The sequence below is a fragment of the Sturnus vulgaris genome, chromosome 5, assembly GCF_052056855.1.
Source record: "Sturnus vulgaris isolate bStuVul1 chromosome 5, bStuVul1.hap1, whole genome shotgun sequence".
In the NCBI taxonomy this organism is placed as follows: Eukaryota; Metazoa; Chordata; class Aves; order Passeriformes; family Sturnidae; genus Sturnus; species Sturnus vulgaris.
The window spans coordinates 74,109,906-74,127,188 of NC_142247.1; the positions used below are offsets into that span (position 1 = coordinate 74,109,906).

The 17,283-nt window shown below is 64.5% G+C and overlaps 1 protein-coding gene across 6 annotated transcripts in view; it reads left to right on the plus strand.

Annotated features, from left to right (window-relative positions):
- SBF1 (SET binding factor 1) overlaps positions 1-17,283 on the plus strand; it is a 46,992-nt gene that overhangs the window by 28,126 nt on the left and 1,583 nt on the right. For 2 of the 6 annotated variants that reach the window (XM_088166010.1, XM_088166011.1), the window contains 33 exons: positions 83-196; positions 943-1,020; positions 1,418-1,531; positions 2,215-2,343; positions 2,540-2,638; positions 3,177-3,381; positions 3,636-3,748; positions 4,455-4,604; positions 4,698-4,766; positions 5,152-5,310; positions 5,601-5,860; positions 6,209-6,381; positions 6,777-6,850; positions 6,937-7,132; positions 7,461-7,588; positions 7,964-8,139; positions 9,128-9,267; positions 9,498-9,705; positions 10,761-10,957; positions 11,131-11,268; positions 12,229-12,324; positions 12,713-12,790; positions 13,333-13,517; positions 13,956-14,132; positions 14,544-14,645; positions 14,720-14,905; positions 15,051-15,177; positions 15,259-15,389; positions 15,845-16,078; positions 16,176-16,286; positions 16,600-16,811; positions 16,921-17,008; positions 17,096-17,227. In XM_088166010.1, coding sequence (XP_088022136.1) covers positions 83-196; positions 943-1,020; positions 1,418-1,531; positions 2,215-2,343; positions 2,540-2,638; positions 3,177-3,381; positions 3,636-3,748; positions 4,455-4,604; positions 4,698-4,766; positions 5,152-5,310; positions 5,601-5,860; positions 6,209-6,381; positions 6,777-6,850; positions 6,937-7,132; positions 7,461-7,588; positions 7,964-8,139; positions 9,128-9,267; positions 9,498-9,705; positions 10,761-10,957; positions 11,131-11,268; positions 12,229-12,324; positions 12,713-12,790; positions 13,333-13,517; positions 13,956-14,132; positions 14,544-14,645; positions 14,720-14,905; positions 15,051-15,177; positions 15,259-15,389; positions 15,845-16,078; positions 16,176-16,286; positions 16,600-16,811; positions 16,921-17,008; positions 17,096-17,227 — 4,779 coding nt within the window. The remainder of the gene's footprint in view (positions 1-82; positions 197-942; positions 1,021-1,417; positions 1,532-2,214; positions 2,344-2,539; positions 2,639-3,176; positions 3,382-3,635; positions 3,749-4,454; positions 4,605-4,697; positions 4,767-5,151; positions 5,311-5,600; positions 5,861-6,208; positions 6,382-6,776; positions 6,851-6,936; positions 7,133-7,460; positions 7,589-7,963; positions 8,140-9,127; positions 9,268-9,497; positions 9,706-10,760; positions 10,958-11,130; positions 11,269-12,228; positions 12,325-12,712; positions 12,791-13,332; positions 13,518-13,955; positions 14,133-14,543; positions 14,646-14,719; positions 14,906-15,050; positions 15,178-15,258; positions 15,390-15,844; positions 16,079-16,175; positions 16,287-16,599; positions 16,812-16,920; positions 17,009-17,095; positions 17,228-17,283) is intronic. The other 4 variants (XM_088166012.1, XM_088166014.1, XM_088166013.1 and 1 more) reach the window with 2 other exon arrangements.

Genomic DNA, 17,283 nt, shown 5'->3' on the forward strand with positions numbered 1-17,283 from the left:
ACCTGGACAGCTCCCCCTCACCTGTGGGATTGGGAGGGGGGCCGTGTCCCACGCTCTGTCCCACTGCTGTCCCTCCTCCCAGCTGGACGTGGTGATCGCAGACCTGGACGGTGGCACCGTGAATGTCCCGGAGTGTGTGCACATCTCCCTGCTCCCAGAGCCGCTGCTCCAGCAGACCCGGGAGGCGCTGTCCATGGTGAGTGCCAGGGCATTCCCTTCCCCAGGATCCGCTCCCCTTCCCTGGCACTGACACACGTGGCCAGGGAGCTGGCAATGGAGCTGGGGCTCCTCTGCCACCAGGATTCCTGCACTGGGGTCCTGTGCATAAATTTGGGTCCTGTCCCAGGGACTGTTCCTGATCCAATGGCCTGTGGCCAGTGCTCTGGGAATGACACACGTTTCTGTGGGAGCTGGGAGTGGAGCAGCAGGGATTCCTCTGTGAGCCTTGCTTCCTGCCTTGGGCTGCTGCTGCCCCAGACCCAGTGGCCATTCCCAGTCCCAGTGGCCATTCCCAGTCCCGTGGCCATTCCCAGTCCCAGTGGCCATTCCCAGTCCCGTGTGGCCCCTGATGTCCAGCAGTGCCCAGGGGAGGTTCCTTTGGCAGAGGTTCCTGGGAATGGGGCTCTGGCTCCGGGCCCAGGGCAGGAAGCAGCTGTGGCCTGGCTGCTCCTGTGTTCCTGAGGCACTGCTGGAGCTGTTCCTGCTCCTCCTGGGGACACTGGGGGGTGAAGGACTCCCTGGCACAGCAGGAGGGGCTCCCCCTTCCCAGGGGTCCCAGTGCCAGCCGTGTTCCCAAGGCAGGGTCAGAGCATTCCTGATCCCCCATGGTTTGTCCCCAAGCCCCTCAGACCTTGTCCACAGGGGCTCTGGGGGCTCTGGGGAAATCTCCTTGGCCTCTCCAGCCAGGATGGGGCCTGAGCTGAGTGTCCTCCCTGTGGGCAGGTCCTGGACCCGGAGCTGGAGGTGGCCGACCTCGCCTTCCCCCCTTCCACCATTTCTGCCTCTTCCCTCAAGATGCAGGTGAGTGGTGGGAGGGAGAGGGACCCTGGGTGAGGGGTTGTTCCCCAGGGACACCTGGGGCAGATGAGGGCTGTTCCCCAGGGCCATCCCATGTTCCATTCCAGCCCTGTGTCCATCCAAGCTGTGGCTGGACCCTGCAGTGCTGTGGGCTCTGGATTCACAGCGAGGCTGGAGCAGACAGGGAATGTTTGTCTTCCAGCATTCCCAGAGCTGCCTCTGCTCCCTGTGCAGCTCAGGGGGGCAGAGCAGTGAATCCCAGCTGCCGTGTCCCTTTTCCCTGGAATCTCAGCCACATTCCCGGGGCTGATCCCGTGCTGGGGGGGAGATTACTGCCCTGGGAGCTGCCCTGTCCCACACGCCGTGTCCCCCAAGCCCAGGCTGTGTTTCCCCGTTGCAGGACAAGGAGATCCGGGCTGTGTTCCTGCGCCTGTTTGCTCAGCTGCTGCAGGGCTACCGCTGGTGCCTGCACATCATCCGCATCCACCCCGAGCCCGTCATCCGCTTCCACAAGGTGAGGAAACAATCCTGGCACTTCCAGGCCTCCCTGCTGTCCCTGCCAGCCCCAGCTGCATCCCGTGTTTGTCCTTGGGGTGTCCCAGAGCAGCTCCCTGCCCGTGCCCCGGCGGGTTCGGGTGCTGCTGCAGAGCTCAGCGAGGAGGGAGCCAGGCCTGGAGCTGGGGGGGTTTGGGAGATCTTGGCACTGCTGAGGGACCAGCTGCAGTCCTCTGGCCTTGTGTTTGTTCCTGTGTCCCTGTGTCACTCTGACCCTGTGTCCCTGAGTGACTCTGGCCTTGTGTTCCTGTGTTCCTGTGTTCCTGTGTCCTGTGCCCCTATGTCCCAGAGTCCCTTTGACACTGTATCCTTGTGTCCCTGTGTCCCTGTGACCCTGTGTCCCTGCATTCCTGTGCCCATGTCCCTGTGTTCCTGTATCCCTGCATTCCTTTGCCCTTGTGTCCCTGTGTCTCTATGCCCTATGTCCCTGTGTCCCTGTGTCCCTGTCTCCTGCCTCTGCATGCCAAGGTGACCCCAGAGCCCTTCCCTTGCCCCTTGTCCTGCTGCCATGTGCCAGAGGCTCAGCCAGCCCTGTCCCTGCACCCCGGTGGCACAGGGAAGGAGGTGGCACTGTCGCAGTGGATGGATCCACCCACGGCTGGGTGTCACCCGCTCTGCTGATGGCCCTGGCTCCCTTTGCAGGCGGCGTTCCTGGGCCAGCGGGGCCTCACCGAGGACGATTTCCTCACCAAGGTGCTGGAGGGGATGGCCTTTGCTGGCTTTGTCACCGAGCGCGGGGCTCCCTACCGCCCCATCGACCTCTTCGACGAGGTGAGCCCTGGGGGCAGCTCCTCCTTCCCTTATCTTGGATTTGGGATGGGGCAGTTCCCCCTTCCCTCATCCCGGGTTTGGGGAGGGGCAGCTCCTGTTCCCTCATCCCGGGTTTGGGATGGGGCAGTTCCCATTCCCTCACCCCCTGGCTTTGGAGGGGCTCTGGAGCTGCCCCTGTCACCCCTGTCCTCCCCAGCTCGTGGCCTACGAGGTGAAACGCATGAAGGCAGAGGAGGGGAACAAGCAGAAAATCCTGAGGCACATCAAGGAGCTGGCAGAGAAACTCTACAAAAATGTGAGTGCTGGAGCCCCCCGGGCAGGAGGGGGGATGTGCTGGGGGATGTGGGGCAGGGAGAGCCTGGGGTGAGGGCTCCATGAGCTCGTGGTGATGGAGGTGTCCCTCCTTGTGCTGTCTTGGGTGGTCAGGCACACCCTCAGAGCTCCTGGCAGTGGGATTCCCTGGGTTTAGAGGATCACAGAATCCCAGAGTCACCGAGGCTGGGAAAGACCTCCGGGGTCATCCAGTCCCAGCTGTACCCAATGCCCACCTTGTCCCCAGCCCGGAGCCCTCAGTGCCACCACTGGGAATTCCTTGGACACCTCCAGGGGTGGGCACTGGGCAGTTCCAATCCCTGACCACCCTTTCCATGGGGAAATCACTGCTGATGCCCAGCCTGGCCCAGCCTGAGGTTTCCTGAAGGCAGGAGCCTGGACTGGCTGGCACAGAGCTCCTGGTGGCACTCGGCTCGGGGGGAGCAGATCCCGGGGGGGACACAGAGTGGGGCTGGGGGCTCAGGTGACCTCGGGGCTGAGCAGGAGCCGTCCCTGTGCAGGAGAACCCGTACCCCGCAGTGGCCATGCACAAGGTGCAGAAGCCCACCGAGGGCTGTCACCTGCGGCTGCACCAGAAGCCCTTCCCTCACCTGGACGAGGGCACGGTGCAGTGGATCATCGACCAGGCCACGGCCAAGCTGCAGACGGCCCCGCCCGCCGTCAAGGCCGAGAAGAAGTGCATGGTGCCCTCGGGACCCCCCATCGGTGTGTGGGGCACGGGGGGACCCTGATCTGGGGGGCTGGGGGAGGGCATGGTGCCCTCGGGACCCCCATTGGTGTGTGGGGTATGGGGGACCCTGTCCTGGCTGACCCCACAGGGGTAAAACGTGGAGAAACAGCAGCTCCGACCCCCTCGGGCTCCTCAGTTCCCCAGGGGCTCCCCTGAGGGCCCCGTGGTCACTCGGCCAGGGGCACCCCCTGTCCCCAGCACCCCACAAGTGACCCGGATCTGTTCCCAGCTGCCATCCTGGAGCGCAATGGGAACGCCCTGGCCAACAGTGCCCGGCGCCTGGAGGTGGTCAGGAACTGCATCTCCTACGTCTTTGAGAACAAAATGCTGGAGGCCAAAAAGGTGAGAGGGGCTGGCCCTGGGGGGTCAGTGTGCTCTGTGTCCTCTGTGGATGGAGGGGACGTTCCCTGCCGGTTGGCTTAGGGTCAGACTCTGTGGGATCACAGAGTTACTGAGGTTGGAAAGTCCCTCTGAGCCCATCGAGTCCAGCCATTCCCAGCACTGACCCTGTCCCCAAGTGCCACATCCACATGGATTTTAAATCCCTGCAGGGATGGGCACTCCAGAGCTCCCTGGACAGCCCCTACCAAGGCCTGACCACCCTTTCCAGGATGGAAAATTTCCCTGATATCCAACCTGACTCTGCCCTGGCACAGCTTGAACCTGTTCCCTTTGGTGCTGTCCCTGTTCCCTGGGAACAGAGCCCTGCTCCCACGCCAGTAATGGGACCATGGAGCCGTTTGGATTGGGAATCCCTCTGGGACCATCCCCACCCCCAGTGGCCACCACTGACCCATGATGTGTCCCCCTGTCCCCCTGCTGGTGTTCCTGGGATTTTGGCTGGTGGTTCCACACCATCACCTCTGCTGCTCCATGTCCCAGTGGCCCCGGGCTCCTCCCGTCCTCCCTGGCAGTGTCCAGCTGGCCACAGCTGGAATTTTGCCCTGGTTCATCTCTCCCATGACGCCGGTGCAGACCCTCACAGCCCCTGGGGCTCGCTGTGCCGTGCAGCCCCCATCCCAGCCCACCAACCCCATTTTTCCCCCAGCTGTTCCCAGCTGTGCTGCGTGCCATGAAGGGCCGGGCAGCCCGGCACTGCCTGACCCAGGAGCTGCACCTGCACGTGCAGCAGAACCGAGCCGTGCTGGACCACCAGCAGTTCGACTTCATCATCCGCATGATGAACTGCTGCCTCCAGGTAGGGCAGGGCAGGGCAGGGCTGGGGGAGCTCCCTGTGCCCTGGCACAGCCTTGGATTGTCCCCATGTCACCCCTGCTCTGTCCCTGCCCAGGACTGCACAGCCATGGATGAGCACGGCATCGCCGCCGCCCTGCTGCCGCTGGTCACCGCCTTCTGCAGGGTGAGTGGCCACAGCCCGGAGCCCTCGGCGTCCCCCAGGCTGCCTGAGGCTGCAGGGGGTGTCCCCTCAGGACCTGTCAGCCTGCAGCTCCTGCCCAGAACCTTCCACCCAGCCCAGACTGGCCCCAGGCTCCCAGGGAGCAGGAGCACCTGTGGGCAGGGGGTTGCTCTGGAATGCCGTGGTCAGGCTGGGCTGGGATGAGCCTCTGGCTGGGCTCTGAGCAAGGGAATTTTCAGGGCATGCTGGAGGAGCTCTGGGGCAGACATCCCTCCTGCCTGCCCAGGGCTTTCCCAGTGGCGGCTGGAGGAGCAGGGGTGCCTGAGTGGAGAGCTCGGTTAAACACAAAGGCTGTGTTTGGATGGACCTTCCCCACTTCCTTCCACAGAAACTGAGCCCTGGCATCACCCAGTTCGCCTACAGCTGCGTGCAGGAGCACGTGGTGTGGACCAACATCCAGTTCTGGGAGGCCATGTTCTACTGTGATGTGCAGAACCACATCCGGGCCCTCTACCTGGACAGTGCCGAGGAGAACCACATGGAGCAGGTGGGAGGGTGGCCCAGGAGGGCTCTTCCCAAAGGGCTGGGGCTCATCACAGTTATAGAATCATGGAATGGGATGGTTGGGTGGGAAGGGACCCCAGGGCCCCCCCAGTGCCACCCATGCCATGGCAGGGACACCTCCCAATGTCCAGCCTGGGATCCAGGGGCAACCACAGCTGCTCTGGGACTTCCGTTCCTGTTGTGGCTCCGATGAGGATGAGGGGCTGCACCCCAGTTCTGGGAGATGCCCGTGGGTCTGTCCATGCACCCACCCCATCCCTTGCCCTGCTGCAGGAGAGCACAGAGGAGCCTCAGGAGGCCAAGTCAGCGCTGGAGATCGCGTCGGAGCAGCTGCGGCTGTGGCCCACCATGAGCAGGGAGAAGCAGCAGGAGCTGATCCAGAAGGAGGAGAGCACGGTGTTCAGCCAGGCCATCCACTACGCCAACAGGATGAGCTACCTGCTGCTGCCCCTGGACACCAGCAAGAACCGCCTGCTGCGCAGCTCGGGCCTGGGCGACGTCGAGAGCGTCAGCAACAGCTTCGTCACCAACAGGTGCTGGCCCGGGGACACCCGCCGGGGACACAGCTCCAGGGCTCCCGGCAGGGAGAGCTGGCCCCTGCTCACCGCAGGCCCTTGGGCCTCATGGCCTCTGAGGGTTCCTGCCAATCCCAGCCGTGCTGGGGTTCCAGGATCGTGTCGGGATTGTGGTGCCCAGGGGGGTGTCTGGGAGTGGGAGCTCTCCTGGGTTTCTGTCACAGGTGGGAGCTCTCCTGGCTCTGTATCAGCACAGGGAGCTCTCCTGGGTTTTTATCAGGAGTGGGAGCTCTCCCGGGTCCATGCTGGGAGTGGTCCCTGCCCGGGGCTGTCCCGGGCTGAGCCCTGCCCCTTTCCCTCGGGCAGCATCGCGGGCAGCGTGGCCGAGAGCTACGACACCGAGAGCGGCTTCGAGGACGCCGAGAGCTCGGACGTGGCCAACTCGGTGGTGAGGTTCATCAACCGCTTCGTGGACAAGGTGTGCACCGAGAGCGGCGTCACCAACGAGCACCTCAAGGGGCTGCACGTCATGATCCCGGGTGAGGACACGGCGGGGAGCCTGCAGGGAGCAGAGGGAGGGGGCAGCGTGGGATTGGGGCAGGGCAGGGTGAGATTTGGGGAGGGCAGGGTGGGATTGGGGCAGGGCAGAGTGGATCTGGATAGGGCCGAGTGGATTTGGGAAAAGCAGGGCAGGATTTGGGCAGGTGGGATTCAGGTAAGGGAGGGCAGGATTTGGATAGGGTAAAATGGGATTCGGGCAGGGACAGGATGGAATTTGGGCAGGGATAGGATGGGATTGGGCAGGCCAGGACGGGATTAGGCAGGCATAGGATGGGATTGGGGCAGGACAGGACGGGATGGGGCAGGGATAGGATGGGATTGGGACAGGGATAGGATGGGATTGGGCAGGCCAGGACTCACCCCTGCCCCACAGACATCGTGCAGATGCACATCGAGACCCTGGACGCCGTGCACAGGGAGAGCAAGAGGCTCCCCCCCATCCAGAAGGTAGGGGCTGCCCGGCAGGGCTGGGGGCAGGGCTGGGGGGGCTGTGAGCCCCTCCCCATGGCCTGAGCCCCCCCGTTGCCCCCCAGCCCAAGCTGCTGAGGCCCAGCCTGCTGCTGGGGGAGGAGTGTGTGATGGAGGGGCTCCGTGTGTACCTGATGCCCGACGGGCGCGAGGAGGCGGCCGGGGGCAGCGTCGGGGGCCCTGCCCTGCTCCCTGCTGAGGGAGCTGTGTTCCTCACCACCTACAGGATCATCTTCAAGGGAACCCCCACTGACCCCCTGGGTGAGGGGCTGCGGCCTCGGGGAATGGGAGGGGTCCCTGGGCAGAAGGGGGGAGGGTTGGGGAGGGTGGGGGATCCCTGGGGATCCCGGGGATGGTTGGGGCGCCTTAAGGAGCAGTGAACCATGGGGAGCAGGGGGATGGTCAGGAATCCCTGGGGATCTGGGGACTGGTCAGTGGTCCCTGAGGAGCAGGGCTGTGATCCCTGGGGGTCAGAGGGATAATCAGTGATCCCCGGGGAGCAGGGGCTTGGTTGTTTCTGTTGGTTGTGGTAAGGCAGACACACGGGGTGGCCTGGCCCAGGCCCTGAGCCGTTCCTGTCCCGTGTCAGTGGGGGAACAGGTGGTGATCCGGTCCTTCCCCATCGCCTCGCTGACCAAAGAGAAGAAGATCAGCATCCAGGCCCAGGCGGATCAGTTCATCCAGGAGGGATTGCAGCTGCGCTCCTGCACGTTCCAGGTGGGACCCCGGGCTGGCAGAGAGCCCCCAAACCTGCTGGGCACTGGGACACCCAGGAGCAGCACTGGGGGACCCCAGGGTGGGAGGGAATGGGGCAGAGGAATGGGACAGGGGAAAGGGAATGCAGGGAAAGAGAATGGAACAGGGAAAACGGACAGAGGAAAGGGAATGGGAATGGGACTGAGGAAAGGGAAAGGGAATGCAGGGAATGGGAATGCAGGGAAAGGGAAAGGGAATGCAGGGAGAGGCAGGGCAGCCCCTCAGCCCAGCCTATGGCCGTGGTGCTCCTGGGCAGATGCAGGCTGTGCCCCGATCCATGGGAAGGGCCGTCCCCTGGCCTGACCCCGCTGTCCCCTCCCCGGCTGTGCCCCCCAGCTGCTGAAGATCGCCTTTGACGAGGAGGTGGCCTCGGAGAGCGCCGAGATCTTCCGGAAGCACCTGCACAAGCTGCGCTACCCCCAGCACGTGCGCGGCACCTTCGCCTTCACCGTGGGCCAGTCCCCCAAGCAGGCCATGCAGCCCAAGGCCAAGGAGAAGAACCCCTCGCTCAGGTACCTGTGCCAGCACGGGGAGTCACACCTGGCTGTGCCTGGGACAGCCCCTCCTGTCCCTGCTCAGAGCCGCGGGGCTGGGGGCACGCAGGGAATGGGACACGGAGCCCTGCCGGTGCAGGGATTGCATGGCTGGAGCTCAGAGAGCCCTTAGGGGTGGAAAAGCCCTGTGAGACAATGACTGCAGCCATCCCCAGCACTGTCCCCAAGGGACACATCCACAGGGCTTTGAAATCCAGACAGGGATGGGGCAGCCCTGGGCAGCCCTTTCCAGGAGGGAATTCCCCAAAATCCTCCCTGCCCTCCCCTGGCCCAGCCTGAGGCCGTTCCCTCTCCTCCTGTCCCTGTTCCCAGATCCCAAATCCCCCCGGCTGTCCCCTCCTGACAGGGAGTTGTGCAGAGCCACAGATGTCCCCTGTCCTGCAGTGTCCCCAGCCCCACACAGTCACACTGGCAAGTGGGAGTTTGTCCCCTGCCTGAGGAGGTGTCCACAGGAGGGGTTCCAGTGGCCTGGGTGGCTCGGGGACACAGTGCTGCAGTGCTGGGTGACTTGGGGCCACAGTCCTTCTGTGCTGAATGACTGGGTGGCATTGTCCTGCAGTGCTGGGTGACTTGGGGACATTGTCCTGCAGCACTGGCTGCAGCCCTTAGCCCAGGCTTGGCTGGCAATGGCCCTGCCATGGATCCCCTGGTCCCTGTGCTGGATCCCTGTCACTTGCTGTGGTTTGGAGCCCTCCTCCCCTGGGATGAGCCAGAGCTCATGGGGACACAGTGGCAGTGTCCCCTTGGATGCAGGGGCACTGCTCCTCCTGGCTGCCCCATCCCACCTGCCCAGCACCCCAAATCCCTTGGGAACGGCAGCACCCGGGGCTCCTGCAGGGCCAAGGCGCTGTCCCCTCCCGTGTGACAGCCGTGGACTGAGGGCTGCTCCTGGCTGTGCCTGCAGGGGTGACAGCGCTGTCCCTCTGTGCCCTTCCCGTGTCCCCAGGACGCTGTCCAAGAACCTGGTGAAGAACGCCAAGAGGACGATCGGCCGGCAGTACGTGACCCGCAAGAAGTACACCCCCCCTGCCTGGGAGCAGCGGGGCAGCCAGCACTTCCCCGAGGACATCGAGGACGAGATCTCAGGTGGGGAGCACCCCGGGAAGCTCTGGGGGCAGTGGGACAAGTCCTGGTGTCCCTGCAGTGGCAGCACGGTGGGAGCATCTCCCAGTTGCTGGTGCTGGCTGGAAAGGCCCCGGGGCTCAGGTGATGGTGGCAGGTGACAGCAGTGGGTCGGGCATTGCTCCGTCCCCTCCGTGTCCTGCTGTGCTCTGGCACCACACCGAGGTGTCCCCAGCCCCACCGTGTCCCCGCAGTGTCCGAGGAGCTGGACAGGAGCACGCTGACGCCCAGCAGCACCATGAGGCCGTCAGAGAAGATGACCATGACACACGTGGTGGAGCGTGCCTGCTGCAGGGACTACCAGCGCCTGGGGCTGGGCACGCTGAGCAGCAGCCTGACCCGCTCCAAGAACGAGCCCTTCCGAATCTCCACCGTCAACCGCATGTACGCCATCTGCCGCAGGTGAGCCCGGGGAGGGCTCTGCCACAGGAGTCACAGACCACACAATCCACAGGAGCCACAGACCACACAATCCACAGGAGTCACACTGCCACAGAAATCACAGACCACACAATCCACAGGAGTCACACTGCCACAGAAATCACACTGCCACAGAAATCACAGACCACACAATCCACAGGAATCACACTGCCACACAATCCACAGGAGTCACAGACCACACAATCCACAGGAGTCACACTGCCACACAATCCACAGGAATCACACTGCCACACAATCCACAGGAATCACACTGCCACACAATCCACAGGAGTCACAGACCACACAATCCACAGGAGCCACAGACCACACAATCCACAGGAGTCACACTGCCACAGGAATCACACTGCCACAGGAGTCACAGACCACACAATCCACAGGAGTCACAGACCACACAATCCACAGGAGTCACACTGCCACAGGAGTCACACTGCCACAGGAATCACACTGCCACAGGAATCACACTGCCACAGGAATCACACTGCCACAGGAATCACAGACCACACAATCCACAAAAATCACACTGCCACAGGAATCAGAGAACCACACAATCCACAGGAATCAGAGAACCACAGAAATCAGAGAATCACAGAAATCACAGAAATCACAGACACCACAGAAATCACACTGTCACAAAATTCACTGAATCCCAGAAATCACAGACACAATCGCAAAATTCACACAATCACAGAAGTCACACAATCACAGAATTCACAGAATGTCACCATGTCACACATGGTGTCCGTGGATGACCATGAATCCTGGTCACTCCGTGGTGTCCATGGAGGGCCATAAATCCCAGCTCCAGGTGTCCAGCCTTTACCTGCCCTGGGCTTTGTTCAGTGCAGCTTGTCAGGGTTGCTTTTACCCAACTCAGGGTTTTGATTTAATGATCCAAAGAACAACCGGCAGTGTGGAGCAGTCAATTAGTGCTGTCTCCGGGTGGGCGCTAATTAATCATCACCCTAATGAGGCTGTGTCAGGAGATCCATACCACCCCCAGGGATTTGTGTCCACAGCTACCCCGGGCTGCTGATCGTGCCGCAGAGCATCCAGGACAACACGATCCAGCGGATCTCTCGCTGCTACCGCCAGAGCCGCTTCCCGGTGGTGTGCTGGCGCAACTCCCGCACCAAGGCCGTGCTCCTGCGCTCCGGGGGCCTCCACGGCAAGGGCGTCGTCGGCCTCTTCAAGTCCCCGAACGCCCCGACCCCAGGTGACCGTCCCGCCCCGCCTGCAATGTGGCACTGGGGCTGTGGGATCGCCCCTGGCTCCGGGCGGTGACACTCGGGGGTCTCCCAGCTGTGGGTGGTTACCCTCAGAGGTGTCCCGGTTCCGGGTAGTGACAAGCTGGGGGTATCCGTGTGACACTGGGGGTGTCCCCTGCAGGCCCCTCGCAGGCAGACTCCACGAGCCTGGAGCAGGAGAAGTACCTGCAGGCCATCATCAACTCCATGCCCCACTACTCGGACGCCGGCGGGCGCAACACCCTGAGCGGCTTCACCTCGGCTCACATGAGCAGTGCAGGTGAGGGGGCCAGGGCAGGGGGCACAGGGGGGCTCCTGCCAGCCCTGGGTGCTGCTCTGCATCCCAGCGCAGCCTCCCACAGCCCAGGAGGCAGCACAGCCTCTCCACAGCTCCCAGCTCCAGCTGGGCGTCCCTGGCTGCGGGTGGGGATGGGATTTGGGAGATCCGGTGTCCCTGGAGCACTGGGAGCCCTGGGGGATTTGGGAATCCCAGTGTCCCCAGAGCTGGGAGCACTGGGAGCCTGTGCTGGGATCTGGGGGCCGGTGGGGACAGAGCCTTCCCACCAGGATCTCAGCACTGTGTGCCCCCCATGCACGGTGCTGGGGTCAGTCTGGGGACCCCGGTAAGTCTGACCTTTCCCAGCTGGCACACTCCGGTGCCATCCATGTTGTCCCAGTGCCATCCGTCCTGTCCCATCATCCCACCCATCATCACTGTGGACACATCAGGGGCTGGGGGCTCTGGGGAGCCCAGGAGGGCTCCCTGATCCTGAAGGGAGAGAACTTCCCACAGCACCTCCCAGGCCTTTCCCCAGTGTGGGGGGCTGGAGCAGGGGGCTCAGCCTGGCTCTGGGGGTGGCACAGGGTGACCCCACTGTGGGCTGGGGGCTGAGCCCCCTGCCCCAGGGCTGCCTGGGCACTGGTTTTCATGGCTCCAGCTGGGTGCTCCCTATCCCAGGGCTGCCTGGGCACTGGTTTTCCATGGCTCCAGCTGGGTGCTCCCTATCCCAGAGCTGCCTGGGCACTGGTTTTCGTGGCTCCAGCTGGGTGCTCCCTATCCCAGGGCTGCCTGGGCACTGGTTTTCGTGGCTCCAGCTGGCTGGTGCTTCCCACCTTGGCTCCATTCCCGGGGCTCCGCTTGCTGCCGCTTCCTCCCTCCCTGCCCCGGCTCCGGGAGCCCCGGGAGGGCCTCGGGAGCCCCGGGAGGGCCTCGGGAGCTGACGTTCTCTTGGTGCTGCAGATTTCTCCGACAAGAGGCAGCAGCCTAAGCTGGGATCGCTCATGAAGCAGGTGATGGGAGGGAAGGACGAAGGGCCTGGGACTTTGAGCCGCGGAGGTGAGGACGGGGCGTGGGCGCTGCCTGGGGGGCCTCGCCGAGACCCCCAGCCCCCGGCAGCTCTCGTAGAGTAGATGGATCCTGGGGGGAGCAGGTGATCCCCTGGGAAGGGCAGGGGATGATTCCCAAGGAAGAGCAGGTAATGCCCCGGGAAGAGCAGGTGATGCCCTGGGAAGAGCAGGTGATTCCTGGGGAAGAGCAGGTGGTTCAAGGGAAGAGCAGGTGGTTCCTGGGGAGATCAGGTGGTTCAAGGGAAGAGCAGGTGCTCCCCACAGGCGGAGGGAGGGAGGGCTCGGTCGCAGCCCTGGCTCCATCGCCTCCATCCCATTCCGTGTCCGTGGCTCCGTGTGTGTCCCGTGCTGAGGTCACTTTCGTCCTGTGCCCCCAGGGCTGGGTCACAGAGCCAGGGTCATCACCCTGTCCTCCCCCAAGTGCGCGTCGCCGAAGGGCCGCGAGACGCCCCGAGGTACGGCCGGGTGTGACTGACCACTGACCACTGACCACTGACCCCCCTCACTCACTGACCCCCGCCCCCACACCACTAATGCCCAGTAACCCCAGTAACCCCCCAGCCCCCTGCTCCAGGTGTGCCACGGGCACGGTAAGTACCGGGTAGCCTCGCCAGGTTTGCTTTGGGCTCCTCGGCCCCTGCGGTGCCAGGGCGGGGACAGCTGGTGGCAGGGCTGTGGCACGGGTGGCAGGGCGGTGGCACAGGTGGCAGGGCGGTGGCGCAGGTGGCAGGTCCCGGTGACGCTGGAGTGGGCTGTGACAGCGCCAGCGCCAGCGACGACACGCGGAGCTGCCAGGGTAGGAATCCAGCAGGCAGGAATTGCTGCAGCACCCAGAGGGAGAAGGAGCCAAAGCAAACCTGGTGCCCAGCACCTCCCTGGCATGTGCCCCCCGGGCCGGGCTGTGGGGACAGCTCCGGCTCTGCCCCCCGGCTGGGGACATGGGGCCAGCACAGCCCCCGAGCCCCGGCCCCGTCCTGAGCCCGCCCCGATCCCGCAGGGAAGTGGGGCAGCATCCGGGCCAGCGGCCGCATGAGCAGCTACGCCCTGAACGTGGAGATCGGCTCCAGGCTGGCGGGGAAGGACCTGCTGGGGACACAGCACAACGGGAGCCCCGCAGAGCCCTCCTTCCTGCGGCAGCACCGCGCCTCGCTCTACATCATCGGGGACAAATCCCAGCTGAAGGTGACACAGCCGGCACGGCCACCTCGGGAACGGAGCTGGGAAGGGAATGGAGAATCCCTGAGGGAGCTGGGAAGGGGCTGAGCCTGGAGAAAAGGAGGCTCAGGGGGGGCCTTGTGGCTCTGCCTAAGTCCCTGACAGGAGGGGAGAGCCGGGGGGATTTGGGATCTGGGAACAGGGACAGGAGGAGAGGGAACGGCCTCAGGCTGGGCCAGGGGAGGGCAGGGTGGATTTTGGGGAATTTCCCCATGGAAAGGGTGAGCAGGGATTGGAAGTGCGCAGGGGGCATTTCAGAGCCCTGTGGAGGTGGCACTTGGGGACAGGGTCAGTGGTGGCCCTGGCAGTGCTGGGAATGGTTGGACTCCACAGTCTGGGAGGGTTTTTCCAGTCCTGATGCCGAGGGTGGCAGTGGCCCAGCCCATCCCAGGCCTGTCCCCGCAGGGTGTGAAGCCAGACCCGCTGCAGCACTGGGAGGTGGTGCCCATCGAGGTGTTCGACGTGCGCCAGGTCAAGGCCAGCTTCAAGAAGCTGATGAAGGCCTGCGTGCCCGGCTGCCCCCCCCTGCCCGGCTGTGGGGACTACCTGCGCTCCCTGGAGGAGTCCGAGTGGCTGTCCCAGGTCAGACACCCCCAGCCAGGGCCTGCCCTCTCCTGCCCTGGGCCCCTCTGGGGACTCTGAGCGAGGATGGGCTCCAGAGCCCTGTGCAGAGCAGCACTGGGACACCCTGGGGACACTCGGGGACAAGGTGGGACAACGCAGATCTCGGCTCTGTGGTGCTGGATGGAGCTGCTGGGCAGGAGCCCAGTGTTGGACTGGGACGGGGCGGTGCCAGGGGGACTGGTCCAGTGTGGAGCTGTAGGAGGGGTCCCACTCTGGAGGGGGTGAGGGTCCCCTGTCCCTGCTGCAGTGTCCAGGGTGGTGGCCCCTGTGACTCCCGAGCGTGGCCTCACTCCAGAGAAGGGGACACTGTCCCCACAGCCAGCCCAGGCATTCCCTGCGCCCCCCTCACTGCTGGCCCTGCCCTGGCAGATCCACAAGATCCTGCAGATCTCGGTGCTGGTGGTGGAGCTGCTGGACACGGGCTCGTCCGTGCTGGTCAGTCTGGAGGACGGCTGGGACATCACCACGCAGGTGAGAGCCCGGCCCTGGCCGGGGTGGCCCCGTGGCCATCCCCCTACAGCCCCTGGAGCCGCCTGTCCCCACAGGTGGTGTCCCTGGTGCAGCTCCTGTCCGACCCCTACTACCGGACGCTGGAGGGGTTCCGGCTGCTGGTGGAGAAGGAGTGGCTGTCCTTCGGCCACCGCTTCAGCCACCGCGGCGCCCAGACCCTGGCGGGCCAGAGCAGCGGCTTCGCCCCCATCTTCCTGCAGTTCCTGGACTGTGTGCACCAGGTGAGCCCCGGGACCTGGGCCCGGGCACCCCCAGGTGACCAGTGGGACCCCCGAGTCCACAGCAGGCCCCCCGCGGGCTGGGGGTGGCCCTGGGCCAGCCCAGCCCGTGCCCTGGATCGCGGCCATCCCGGGGCTCTCCCCACAGATCCACCTGCAGTTCCCCATGGAGTTCGAGTTCAGCCAGTACTACCTGAAGTTCCTCAGCTACCACTACATTTCCAACCGCTTCCGGACATTCCTGCTGGACTCGGACTACGAGCGCATCGAGCTGGGTGAGGGGAGCACACAGGGCTGGGGGTGGCACCTGCCCCTGCCTGTCCCTGTCACACCCAGTGTCCCCTCTGTCCCCACAGGGCTCCTGTACGAGGAGAAGGGCGAGCGGAAGGGCCAGCAGGGCTCCAAGTCCATCTGGGATTACATCGACCGCCTCAACAAGAAAGCTCCCATCTTCTTCAACTACCTGTACGCACCTGAGGATGGGGAGGTGAGAGCTGGGAGCACCCCGGGATCCTCCCTGTGGGAGCAGTGGGAAAGGACCCCAGAGTCCCCCCAGTGCCAGCCCTGCCATGGCAGGGACACCTCCCACTGTCCCAATGTCCAGCCTGGCCTTGGGCACTGCCAGGGATCCAGGGGCAGCCACAGCTGCTCTGGCAATTCCAGCCCAGCCAGCAATTCCCAATTCCCCAGATCCCAGCCAGCCCTGCCCTCTGGCAGTGGGAGCCATTCCCTGTGTGCTGTCCCTCCTTGTCCCCAGTCCCTGTGCAGCTCTCCTGGAGCCCCTCCAGGCCCTGCCAGGGGCTCGGAGCTCTCCCTGGAGCATTTCCCTCTCCAGGCTGGGCACTCCCAACACTCCATGTGCGCTCTCTGTCCTTTGGTCTGGCCGGGAATGTCCAGCCCGGCCCCGCTGCCCTTCCTGAGCCTCCCCCTCCCCTCCCACAGGTGCTGAGGCCGTACAGCAACATCTCCAACCTGAAGGTGTGGGATTATTACACGGAGGAGACGCTGTCCGAGGGCCCCTCGTACGACTGGGAGCTGGCGCAGGGGCAGCCGGAGCCGCCGGAGGAGCCGGATCGCCAGGACACGGCGGCCCCGCAGAGCAAGCGCCGCATCATCTGGCCCTGCTATGACAACCGCAGCCGCGTGGAGCCCGACGCCATCTCCAAACTGCTCGAGGTCGGCAGCGGGGATGGCACCTGGCAGGGCCCCGGCACAGGGACAGGAGCCAGGGGTTTTGTCCCCTCCGAGACTGAGGCCAAAATTCCCCCCACAGGAGCTGCAGAACCTGGAGATGGAGCTGGGGCAGATCCCGGAGCGCTGGAAGGACACGTGGGACAAGGTGAAAGCGTCCCAGCGCACGGAGGGGCGGCAGGAGGGCAGCAGGGTAGGTGACAGGGGTGACAGGGCTGTGCCAGGCACTGTCACAGGGTGTGAGGAGGTGTGACAGGGGCTGTGATGGGGCTGTAACAGGGTGTGGACGTAGCTGTGATGAGGCTGTGATGGTGTGACAGTGTGGCAGGGGGCTGTGACAGCACTGTGACAGAGGTGTGACAGGCTGCTGCTGCTTCTGGCTGCTGCTGCTGCTTCTGGTTCTGGTGGTGCTGCTGGTTCTGATGGTGGTGCTGCTGGTGCTGGTTCTCAGCTCCAGCCCGGGGTCCCGCAGCCCTCGGTCCGCTCACGCTGTCCCTGTCCCGCAGACCCCCAGCTCCCTGCTGATGTCGTCGGGGCTGTCGCACCACCGGCGCTCGCTGGGCGTGTACCTGCAGGAGAGCGGGGTGGGCTCCACGCTCAACCTCAGCCTGGACAGCGACACCAGCAGCACCTCCACCCCGTCCAGCGGGAAGCCGGGCGGCCGCCGCAGCACCTCCACCCTCTACAGCCAGTTCCAGACGTCCGAGAGCGAGAACAGGCAGGCGGGGCTGGGAACGGGCTGGCAATGGCGGCGGGGATGGAGGGGGATCCATCCCGGTGGGTTCCCATCCCTGACCCCGCTGTTCCGGCCCCTTCCTGCCCCGCAGATCCTACGAGGGCTCTCTGTACAAGAAAGGCGCCTTCATGAAACCCTGGAAGTCTCGGTGGTTTGTGCTGGATAAAACCAAACATCAGGTACCGGGTGGGGCCCCGGGGTCTGTCCTGTCTCCCCATCCCCATCCCCTCCGTCCCTGCCCCGCCCTGAGCGCGGCTCTCCCGCAGCTGCGGTACTACGACAGCCGGATGGACACGGAGTGCAAGGGGGTCATCGACCTGGCCGAGGTGGAGTCCATCACGCCGGGGACCCCCACCATGGGGGCCCCCAAGACGGTGGACGAGAAAGCTTTCTTCGACGTGAGTGTCCCCGAGGGGCCGGCTCTGGTCACTCTGCTCGCTCCGGGCTCCGGGCG